Source organism: Lepidochelys kempii, chromosome 9 (assembly GCF_965140265.1).
Source record: "Lepidochelys kempii isolate rLepKem1 chromosome 9, rLepKem1.hap2, whole genome shotgun sequence".
In the NCBI taxonomy this organism is placed as follows: Eukaryota; Metazoa; Chordata; order Testudines; family Cheloniidae; genus Lepidochelys; species Lepidochelys kempii.
Window position 1 is genome coordinate 9177993 of NC_133264.1, and position 12074 is coordinate 9190066.

The following is a 12074-nucleotide window of genomic DNA, read 5'->3' on the forward strand; positions in this document are numbered from 1 at the left end:
TCACGTGGGGATTTAAAGGGCTCGGGACTCCAGCAGTCACTACCACAGTGGAACCCCAGGCCCTTTAAAGCTCTGCCAGAGCCCCAGGTAGTGGTAGCAGCTGGGAGCCCCCAGGGGTTCTCAGTGATTTAAAGGGCCCGGGGCTCTGCTGCAGTAGTGGCAGCTGGAGCCCTGGGCCCTTTAAATCATCCCTGAGCCCCGGGGTTCCCAGCTGCCTCTGCAGCTGGCAGCTTGGGGGTGATTTAAAGGGCCCGGAGCTCCCAGCCACCACTACCACAGCTAGATTTAAAGGGCCTGGGGATTTAAGGCCCTGCCTCTTCCGGTTGAGGCCATGCCTATGGTTTAAGCCATGCCCCCTGCTCAGGACTCCGGCGTACCGGTAAGTCCTTTAATTTACTTTCACCCCTGGTTACACCCCTCTTCTTTACCAAACTTTTTGGCATCATTTCATACGACATCAGAAATAGAAAAGACCTATGAGTAAGATCATCCAGTCCATCCTCCAGGCTATCATTCTATACCATATATTCTCTGTTGTCTATCCTACAGTAGTTTTTAAAATCCCAAGCAATGGAGCCTTCACTGTTTTCCTTGGGAATCTGTTAACTTACATTCCCAGTAATGCTCCAGAGCAGTGGTGGGCAACCTGCAGCCCATGGGCCGCACACGTCCCATCAGGGTAATCTGCTGGGGGGCCACAAGACAGTGTTTACATTGACCGTCCGCAGGCAGGGCCGCCCGCAGCTCCCAGTGGCTGAGGTTTGCCATTCCCGGCCAACAGGAGCTGCAGGAACTAGGGCTGTTGATTAATCGCAGTTAACTTATGCAATTAACTCAAAAAAATTAATCATGATTAAAAAATTGCAATTAATCGCACTGTTAAACAATAGAATACCAACTGAAATGTATTAAATGTTTTGGATGTTTTTCTATATTGATTTCTATTACAACACAGAATACAAAGTGTACAGTGCTCACTTTATATTATTTTTATTACAAATATTTGTCCTGTAAAAATGATAAACAAAAGAAATAGTGTTTTTCAATTCCCTTCACACAAGTACTGTAGTGCAATCTCTTTATCATGAAAGTTTAACTTACTAATGTGGGGTTTTTTTGTTACATAACTGCACTCAAAAACAAAACAACGTAAAACGTTAGAGCCTACAAGTCCACTCAGTTCTACTTCTTGTTCAGCCAATTGCTAAGACAAACAAGTTTGTTTACATTTACGGGAGATAATGCTGCCTGCTTCTTATTTACAATGTCACCTGAAAGTGAGAACAGGCGTTCGCATGGCACTTTTGTAGCCGGCGTTGCAAGGTATTTGTGTGCCAGATGCGCTAAACATTCGTATACCTCTTCATGCTTCAGCCACCATTCCAGAGGACATGCGTCCATGCTGATGACACTTGTTAAAAAATAATGTGTTAATTCAATTTGTGACTGAACTCCTTGTGGGAGAATTGTATGTCTCCTGTTCTGTTTTACCCGCATTCTGCCACATATTTCATCTTATAGCAGTCTCGGATGATGACCTAGCACATGTGTTCGTTTTAAGAACACTTTCACTGCAGATTTGACAAAATGCAAAAAAGGTACCAGTGTGAGCTTTCTAAAAATAGCTACAGCACTCGACCCAAGGTTTAAGAATCTGAAGTGTCGTCCAAAATCTGAGCGGAATGAGGTGTGGAGCTTTCAGACGTCTTAAAAGAGCAACGCTCAGATGTGGAAACTACAGAACCCGAACCACCAAAAAAGAAAATCAACCTTCTGCTGGTGGCATCTGACTCAGATGATGAAAATGAACATGCATCAGTCTGCTCTACTTTAGATGGTTTTTGAGCGGAGCCTGTCATCAGTATGGACGCGTATGTCTCGGGATTGCGTTGAAGCATGAAGGGACACATGAATCTTTAACGCATCTGGCACGTAAATATCTTGCTACGTTGGCTACAACAGTGCCATGTGAACACCTGTTCTCACTTTCAGATGATGTAAACAAAAAGCGGGCAGCATTATCTCCTGCAAATGTAAACAAACTTGTTGTTTGAGCAACTGGCTGAAGTAGGACTGCGTGGACTTGTAGGCTCTAAACCAGGGGTAGGCAAACTTTTTGGCCCAAGGGCCACATCTGGGTATGCAAATTGTATGGTGGGCCATAAATGCTCACAAAATTGGGGTTGGGTGCGGGAGGGGCTGAGGGCTCTGGCTGGGGATGAAGGCTCTGGGGTGGGGCCAGAAATGAGGAGTTCAGGGTGCAGGAGGGGGCTCCGGGCTGGGGTGCGGTGCAGGGGGGAGGGGAATGAGGGCTCCAGCTGGAGGTGCAGGCTCTCGGGTGGGGCTGGGAATGAGAGGTTTGGGATGTAGGAAGGTGCTCCAGGCTGGGACCAAGGAGTTTGGAATGTGGGAGGAGGCTCTGGGCTGGGGCAGGAGATTGGGGCACGGAGGGGGGTGAAGGCTCCGGGTGGGGGTGCAGGCTCTTGGGTGGAGCTGGCGATGAGGGGTTTGGGGTGTAGGAGGGTGCTCCGTGCTGGGACTGAGTGGTTCCGAGGGTGGGAGCAGGATCAGCGCTGGGGCAGAGGGTTGGGGCGCAGGAGTGCAGACTCCAGATGGCACTTACCTCAAGCAGCTCCTGGAAGCAGCAGCATGTCTCCCATCTGGCTCCTACATGGAGCTGCGGCAAGGCGGCTCTGCAGTGCTGCCCCGTCTGCAGACGCCACTCCTACAGCTCCCACTGGCCACAGTTCCCAGCCAATGGGAGCTGCAGGGACGGCGCTTGGGGTGGGGACAGCGTGCAGAGCCCTCTGGCTACCTCTACGCATAAGAGCTGGATGCGGGACATGCCGCTGCTTCTGGGAGCCACGCAGATCCGCGGCACGTCACACGGAGCAACCCTGCTCCCTGGCTGGAGCGCGGCAAGCCCCAGACCTCACTCCCCAGGCGAAGCTCGAGGGCCTGATTAAATCGGCTGGCAGGCCAGATGTGGCCCAGGGGCCGTAGTTTGCCCACCCCTGCTCTAAAGTTTTACATTGTTTTATTTTTGAATGCAGGGGTTTTTTTGCACATAACTCTACATCAGTAAGTTCAACTTTCACAATAAAGAGATTGCACTTCAGTACTTGTATTAGGTGAATTGAAAAATACTATTTCTTTTGTTTTTTGCAGTTCAAATATTTGTAATAAAAATAAATATAAAGTGAGCACTGTACACTTTGTATTCTGTGTTGTAATTGAAATCAATATATTTGAAAATGTAGAAAACATCCAAAAATATTTATATCAGTGGTATTCTATTATTAACAGCACAATTAATTGTGCAATTAATCACAATTAATTTTTTTAATCACTTGACAGCCCTAGTTTACACATGGTATATGATTAAAACAAAACAATCCTCATTTTCTCCACTTCACCACAAATATCAGCCTCAATGCCCTGATTGTTTGGCTCTCCCTCACAAGTCTGTGTGCCTCCTCCACGTTGCCCCAGACACACGGTTCACCCTTCCTCAGCTGGTCTGAAAGGCCTCTATCCACTCTCTCCTCACTGACATGCTTCCTTATGGATCTGTTCCAGCACTCACTGAAGTCAATGGAAAGTCAGGTTTCAGAGGAACAGCCGTGTTAGTCTGTATTCGCAAAAAGAAAAGGAGGACTTGTGGCACCTTAGAGACTAACCAATTTATTTGAGCATGAGCTTTCGTGAGCTACAGCTCACTTCATCAGATGTTTACCGTGGAAACTGCAGCAGACTTTATATACACACAGAAATCATGAAACAATACCTCCTCCCACCCCACTGTCCTGCTGGTAATAGCTTATCTAAAGTGATCAACAGGTGGGCCATTTCCAGCACAAATCCAGGTTTTCTCACCCTCCACCCCCCCCACACAAATTCACTCTCCTGCTGGTGCTAGCCCATCCAAAGTGACAACTCTTTACATAATCAAGTCGGGCTATTTCCTGCATAGATCAAGGTTTTCTCACATCCCCCCCACCCCCATACACACACAAACTCACTCTCCTGCTGGTAATAGCTCATCTAAACTGACCATTCTCCAGGTTTAAATCCAAGTTAAACCAGAACATCTGGGGGGGGGGATGTTCTGGTTTAACTTGGATTTAAACCTGGAGAATGGTCAGTTTAGATGAGCTATTACCAGCAGGAGAGTGAGTTTGTGTGTGTATGGGGGTGGGGGGGATGTGAGAAAACCTTGATCTATGCAGGAAATAGCCCGACTTGATTATGTAAAGAGTTGTCACTTTGGATGGGCTAGCACCAGCAGGAGAGTGAATTTGTGTGGGGGGGTGGAGGGTGAGAAAACCTGGATTTGTGCTGGAAATGGCCCACCTGTTGATCACTTTAGATAAGCTATTACCAGCAGGACAGTGGGGTGGGAGGAGGTATTGTTTCATGATGTCTGTGTGTATATAAAGTCTGCTGCAGTTTCCACGGTAAACATCTGATGAAGTGAGCTGTAGCTCACGAAAGCTCATGCTCAAATAAATTGGTTAGTCTCTAAGGTGCCACAAGTCCTCCTTTTCTTAATGGAAAGTCAGTTACCACAATGGGCACTGGCTCAGCCCCGCAGCCCACTTCTTCTGTGAAACCAACAAGAAATTAGCCAGCTAACAGATTTGTTAAATAATATCACTTGTAGCTCACCATGGCATGCACTAGCCTTGCAGAGCAATCCACGTTATCTTATTGATCTGTCCCTATTGTCTAGAAACCCCCGTGTTATATCATGAGTGAAATCAGTATATAAATAGTTTCAGGGAAGGAAACGTGGGTGAAATCTTGGCCCCATTGAAATCAATTACAAACTCCCACTGACTTTAGTGGAGCCAGAACTTCACCCCATATCTGTTGTTTCTACTGTGAGGTTCCTGCCACCCTTTTGGGTGTGGTAAAAAATACTACATAATAACAACAAATCAATTGTCCCAGGCACATTAATGAACCCTTACAGTTTAGCTCTTTAATGTGTTTGGCAAATAGTTTGGTTTTCACTGAGGTTATATTTAGCAGACTCTTCATTTTAACTCACCCAACTTCCCTTCCCTTATATTTGGCTCCCTACAAGTGGTGTTAAGTTTTTAGAGCACTGCCTTTTCTGTGAACCTCTTGTAATAAAAACACATTTAATGAGGAAAATCTTCTTACTGATTTTTCAGGTGGTTGCTGGAAAAAATTATAATATAACATTTAAAATTAGGAAGACAAACTGCTCAAAGACAGATGTCAAGAAGCTAAATGAAGATTGTGTGACTACAATAGACAGCGTAAGTGATTGGGATGCTGCAGACCATCAAGTCAGAGGGATGGCTCCAAATTAACCCAATTGAATTGCACCAGAGATGATCATGCTGTAAAAAACCCCCCACAAAAACAAAAATAACCCCCACCAAACCAGCAACCCAGATTTGGTGGTTTTATTAGACACCCTCAGTTGGCCTTTGCTACCACTAGACAGCCAGATCAATAAATGCTAATCATTCCTCAATAAACTGAGGGAGTTTTCTCTCCTAGCATTATCTTTACCTTTATCATGAGCTCTGTGTGTGACCCAAGATACTGCCAAAGACAGCAGAAAGAGTTGCTTTGGTGGAGTCACTCCAACTGCACAATCTGTCTGCTTAATGCAAAGCTAATTGGATAATTTGACCATTTTATGGGTTATGGAGTCAAAAAAGAAAGGTGGGGGAGGGTACTACCGGGGTGTGGGCAGGCTGATGTTGCTGGAGTGGAGTGCTCCTATGACTAGGGGCTGGCACACTTGGGGCAAAGGAAGGTAGGACCCCAGTTGGGGTCGAACAATGGGTTAGTGCTGCTGGAGAGAGCACTCCTAAGGTTGGGGAAGAGGGCCTGGTCAGGAGGATGGTGCTGATGAGACTGTTTGTAGCAGAGTGATGGTGGGTGGATCTCTCTCTCACACACACACACACACACACTCTCTCTCTCTCTCTCCCCCCTTCCCCACGCCACCTGGAAGAGCTCATTTCTGAGGGTTGAAAAATACTACAGCAAGGGGCAGTAAAGTCAGTTCCACCGAGGCACCCAGTAACAATGGCCACTTTTGAAATGTTTGACTTTAACCTCTCCGCACCTCAATTTCCCCATCTTAAATAGCTATAATGACATCAACATTTACCTACCCGTACGGGTGCTATGAGGATTACCTAGCTAATGCTTGTAAAGTACTTTGGAGATGAAAGTGCTGAGAATTAGCGTTATGAGTTGAACAGATAAGACAGATGGATTCCACAGATATTCACATAAAGCTCCAAATATAATAAGGTTTTTAAAAGGGTCACTAAAATTGTATAGCCTTATTCATACATCAGTCTGTTCTCCTGTTTGTGACATACTCTTGTTTTAAGAGCCCATGTTGGCTTTATTTATTTGTTTGTTTATTTGGTGACAGAAACCTTTGCTATGCACAGCACAAGTTTATGTGATACCCTGGACAAAGACAATACACCCCAAGGTTAGCTGCACCGAAGAGGAGGTACGAATTCTCAATAAATATATTATTTCATTTCAGATTACTTACAACGCTAGACGCAAAATTTGTAGTGGGGAAATATTTATATCCCTTTATCTGTCTCCCAGAACATCCAGTTCTCAGATTAGCTCATATTTTTATCCTCAGATTAGCTCATATCTTGTATTTTTAAAGAAAGGGAAATGGTCACTTTTAATCATCTTAGTAATGTAACCATTCCTCTCGCCCTCTGACCTCAGTGACCTAGGCTGAGCTAATGCAATGCTTGAGATGAGATGCTGGGCTAAGTAAGGATACATTTACATTGCATCTAGAAGCAAGCCTCGCAGCCCAAGTCACAATTTCAAAGCACTGTCTACACAGATATTATTTTCAACGCAGTAGCAGGAGTCCTAACATGAGCCTGTGGTCCTGGATTGGGGAGCTCACTTCCAGATGCAGTTTAGACATACACTAAACTGCAGAAGGTGCAGAATAAGAGAGCAACATTACCATGAGTATAGAGACTATTCTGCCTGCCTGATGATTGGTTCTTTGCAGGATCTGTCATGCTCAATTCTGTGAGATGCTGAGCACCATCAATCCCCATAGATGTCTATGTTGATTGTAAAAAGAAAAGGAGTACTTGCGGTACCTTAGAGACTAACAAATTTATTTGAGCATAAGCTTTCATGAGCTACAGCTCACTTCATCGGATGGATTCAGTGGAAAATACAGTGGGGAGATTTATAGACACAGAGAACATGAAACAATGGGTGTTACTATACACACTGTAAGGAGAGTGATCACTTAAGATGAGCTACTACCAGCAGGAGAGTGGGGGGGAAGGGGGAGAAAACCATTTGTAGTGATAGTCAAGGTGGGCCATTTCCAACAGTTGACAAGAACATCTGAGGAATGGGGGGGGGGGGGGGCGCAGAAGAAACATGGGGAAATAGTTTTACTTTGTGTAATGACCCATCCACTCCCAATCTATTCAAGCCTAAGTTAATTGTATCCAGTTTGCAAATTAATTCCAATTCAGCAGTCTCTCATTGGAGTCTGTTTTTGAAGTCTTTTTGTTGTAATATTGCGACTTTTAGGTCTGTAATCGCGTGACCAGAGAGACTGAAGTGTTCTCCGACTGGTTTATGAATGTTATAATTCTTGACATCTGATTTGTGTCCATTTATTCTTTTACGTAGAGACTGTCCAGTTTGACCAATGTACATGGCAGACGGGCATTGCTGGCACATGATGGCATATATCACATTGGTAGATGTGCAGGTGAACGAGCCTCTGATAGTGTGGCTGATGTGATTAAGCCATACGATGGTGTCCCTTGAATAGATATGTGGACACAGTTGGCAACAGGCTTTGTTGCAAGGATAGGTTTCTGGGTGAGTGGTTCTGTTGTGTGGTATGTGGTTGCTGGTGAGTATTTGCTTCAGGTTGGGGGGGCTGTCTGTAAGCAAGGACTGGCCTGTCTCCCAAGATCTGAGAGAGTGATGGGTCATCCTTCAGGATAGGTTGTAGATCCTTGATGATGCGTTGGAGACGTTTTAGTTGGGGGCTGAAGGTGATGGCTAATGGTGTTCTGTTATTTTCTTTGTTGGGCCTGTCCTGGACTTCTGACTTCTGGATACCCTTCTGGGTCTGTCAATCTGTTTCTTCACTTCAGCAGGTGGGTATTGTAGTTGTAAGAATGCTTGATAGAGATCTTGTAGGTGTTTGTCTCTGTCTGAGGGGTTGGAGCAAATGCGGTTGTATTGTAGAGCTTGGTTGTAGACAATGGATTGTGTGGTGTGATCTGGGTGAAAGCTGGAGGCACGTAGGTAGGAATAGCGGTCAGTAGGTTTCCGGTATAGGGTGGTGTTTATGTGACCATCGCTTATTAGCACCGTAGTGTCCAGGAAGTGGATCTCTTGTGTGGACTGGTCCAGGCTGAGGTTGATGGTGGGACGGAAATTGTTGAAATCATGGTGGAATTCCTCAAGGGCTTCTTTTCCATGGGTCCAGATGATGAAGATGTCATCAATATAGCGCAAGTAGAGTATGGGCATTAGGGGACGAGAGCTGAGGAAGCATTGTTCTAAGTCAGCCATAAAAATGTTGGCATACTGTGGGGCCGTGCGGGTACCCATAGCAGTGCCGTTGGTTTGAAGGTATACATTGTCCCGAAATGTGAAATAGTTATGGGTGAGGACAAAGTCACAAAGTTCAGCCACCAGGTTAGCCGTGACATTATCGGGGATACTGTTCCTGACGGCTTGTAGTCCATCTTTTTGTGGAGTGTTGGTGTAGAGGGCTTCTACATCCATAGTGGCCAGGATGGTGTTTTCAGGAAGATCACTGATGGATTGTAGTTTCCTCAGGAAGTCAGTGGTGCCTTTTTGATTATGATGTCAGAGTTGTTTCTGAGGCTGTGGATGGCATTGTGTTCTGCACGGCTGAGGTTATGGGGCAAGTGATGCTGCTTTTCCACAATTTCAGCCCGTGCATGTCGGCGGAAGCATTCTATGTGGAAGTCCAGTCTGTTGTTTCGACCTTCAGGAGGAGTCCACCCAGAATCCTTCTTTTTGTAGTGTTGATTGTGTTTGCAAACTGGGGGCGGGGGGAGGGAGGAATTACCATTTTGGGGACATAAACAAATCTCCACAATATCTGCTGATCTTTGCACATTAGTAGGGCAGCAGGTATCAGTCCAGATCCCCTTTTGCCTGGCAGGATGGGCCTGGATTTGTAGATTTGGTTTTCAGGAGACATTTCCATCAGATCCTCCTCCTCCTCCCCATCCAACCATTATCCAGCCCTGTATCTGTGTCAGAGCATGGTGGTCTCAGAGAAAGGATATAAAAATAAACTTCTGGAATTTGGGTCATCGTATTTGTTCTGTATTGACTGCAGAGGTCCTCTCCAGCTAGGTCTACACTGCAGATCATATTATACTGGCTTCACCATAAACTTCCCTGAACAATGGTTGAATGCTGTACTATTCCATCCTAAAGGTGGCTGGATTTCAGTGATGGGTGAAGTGTTTTATTTAGCTAGAATTTCTAAAACACTATGAAGTGTTGTTATTATCACCCTTATAAATACACATGACTATCTAGCTTAGTTCACAAGATCTGTTAACAACATATTTTTGTTTATTGACTCACATTTACACATCATCTGCAATTTGCTAGTTCTCAAATATTTGAAACTAAGGCAGGCAGTCAACAAAGTACCCCCCTCCCCCACCACCTTCTTTTTAAGCACTATTTTAAAAAAAATTTGGCAAGAGATGTCTACCTCTTACATTGCAACCACAAGCAGAATTGTTCCAAATGGTGTACTATGTGTAGATAATAATATTATTGCAATATATTCGTCTAATATCTCCTGTTCCTTTTTAGAATCTACTGATGAGAAGGCCTCCAGGCTTTACTCCTTTCCGATCTCTAGCTGTGGAAGCTAAAACTATTCAATACACACCCCAAATTAAAAATGAAAAGGGACCTAGAGAAGGACAAGGCCCTGGCAAAGGGCCAGGAAAAGATATTAGGCATGAACCAGCACATAAACAGGGGCACAGACATGATATTGGGCATGGACCAGAACATGATCATAGACGTGGACATGAGGATGAACATGGGCACAGACATGATATTGAACATGGACCAGAACATGAACACAGGTGCAGACATGATATTGGGTGTGGATCAGAACATGAGGATAGACATGGACATGGGCACGGAAAACATAAGGATAAGCAAAAGAAGATAAAGGACAAATGTAAACATTCAACAGAAGAGTCTTCTGAAGAATCCCATGACAAGGTCACTAACCAAAAGGAAACGCTGATAGCTGTAGTAGCTGAAATACAATCTCATAAGCCTGATCTGGTAGAGCTAGATGTGCTGCCTAGTACTCTAACAGATGGTTTTACTGAGATCCCTGATCTCCCTGCAGAACCAGACAGCCCTGGAATTATTCCTGATATTCCTTTATTTGGTGGGTTGCCAGATCTCCCAGAACCATCTGTCCCAAAGTGTCCTGGAAAGCCATGGAAACCAATCACAGACCTCTCAACTACTACTAACAAACCTAAAGTACTGACAAATGAGGATCTTTTACCTCATCTATCTGAAGACACGAACCCACAGACAGAAAAATACACACTACCCCCCCAGGACTTGGATGATTTTAACCTCATGGATTCTCTACTGTAATTCAGACAGTTTATGGTCCATTTTTTTAGGCAACAAACAGAAAATCATAAAAATTATTTTCTTTAGAAACGTGTAAAATTGTAGAGCAGTGGTTCTCATCTTGTTAGCTATGATACTTAAGAGGGCCACCAGCAGTTTTCTGGAGGAATTGAGAGCATGAGCCAATTCTCTGTGCCTGACTCTCCCCTTACAAAGGTGTAGATCAGGAGTAACTCCATTGAAATCAATGAGTTATACTGGCATAGAAAAAGTGTAAGTGAGAGGAAAGTCAGGCCACTTTTCTCTAGTTTCCTGCTGAAGTAGATTTATTCAGTTACTTGCAACTCATCATCCTCACCTCAGATGTCAGAAACACACTAGGTACCACTGCACAGATTCCATCACACCATGTTTGAAACGTCGTGGGAACCGGTTCAAAAAATTCTGGGAGTCATCTGAGGAAACCCTGTCAAATGAAGCTTGAAAAGAAGGCACAGTATGAAACAGGGTGAGAATCCCTTCCTTAGAGGTTTAAAACCATATTTTTCATCTCTGCAGGACTGACACATTTTTGGAGAATACAAAATAACAAAATAAAAGGAAAATGTATGACTTGTTAATTTCTTTACTCCAATTAACATTTCTGCCAGTACTTCACTTAGCAGGTTCTCTTCTTGGAAGAGATGGTAGAGGGCAGCTCAGAGAATCCAGTTCTCACTGGTGCAGGTTCCTACTAGAATAAATTTTCAAAGCTACATAACTATTTTCGGTATAGAAAATATTAACTATTCTATATGGAACTGCCACTGCAACTGAGAGACTTTCATGTGGCAAAGGTGCTCAGACACTTTAGGTCTGGTAACAGTAATATAGGTAGGGCCCTACCAAATTCACATCCATGAAAAACACATCACGGACTGTGAAATCTGATCTCCCTCTATGAAATCTGATCTTTTATATGCTTTTAGCCTATATTGTACAGATTTCTCTGGGGAGACTAGCATTTCTCAAATTGGGGGTCCTGACCCAAAAGGGAGTTGCAGGGAAGTGGCACAGTTATTTTAGGGGGGTCACAGTATTGCCACCCTTACTTCTGCACTGCCTTCAGAGCTGGGCGGCCGGAGAGCGGTGGCTGCAGACTAAGAGTCCAGCTCTGAAGGTTGCAGCAGAGAAGTAGAGGTGGCAGTACCATACCATGCCATCTTTACGTCTGCGCTGCCGCTGGCAATGGCCGTGCCTTCAGAGCTGGGCTCCCAGCCAGCAGCTGCTGCTCTCCAGCTGCCCAGCTCTGAAGGCACCCCCACCCCCACCAGCAGCGCAGAAGTAAGTGGAGCAGTACTGCAACCCCCCCGCCCCCCTCCCCCCGCCACAATAATCTTGTGACCTCCCAC

General features: G+C 44.9%; 1 protein-coding gene across 1 annotated transcript in view; it reads left to right on the forward strand.

The window, feature by feature from the left end:
* KNG1 (kininogen 1) overlaps window positions 1–11280 on the forward strand; it is a 29973-nt gene extending 18693 nt beyond the window's left edge. Inside the window, exons 9-11 of the mRNA XM_073358723.1 lie at window positions 5181–5288; window positions 6431–6514; window positions 9889–11280. Coding sequence (XP_073214824.1) covers window positions 5181–5288; window positions 6431–6514; window positions 9889–10704 — 1008 coding nt within the window. The 3' untranslated portion in view covers window positions 10705–11280. The remainder of the gene's footprint in view (window positions 1–5180; window positions 5289–6430; window positions 6515–9888) is intronic.
* Window positions 11281–12074: the final 794 nt, after the last annotated feature.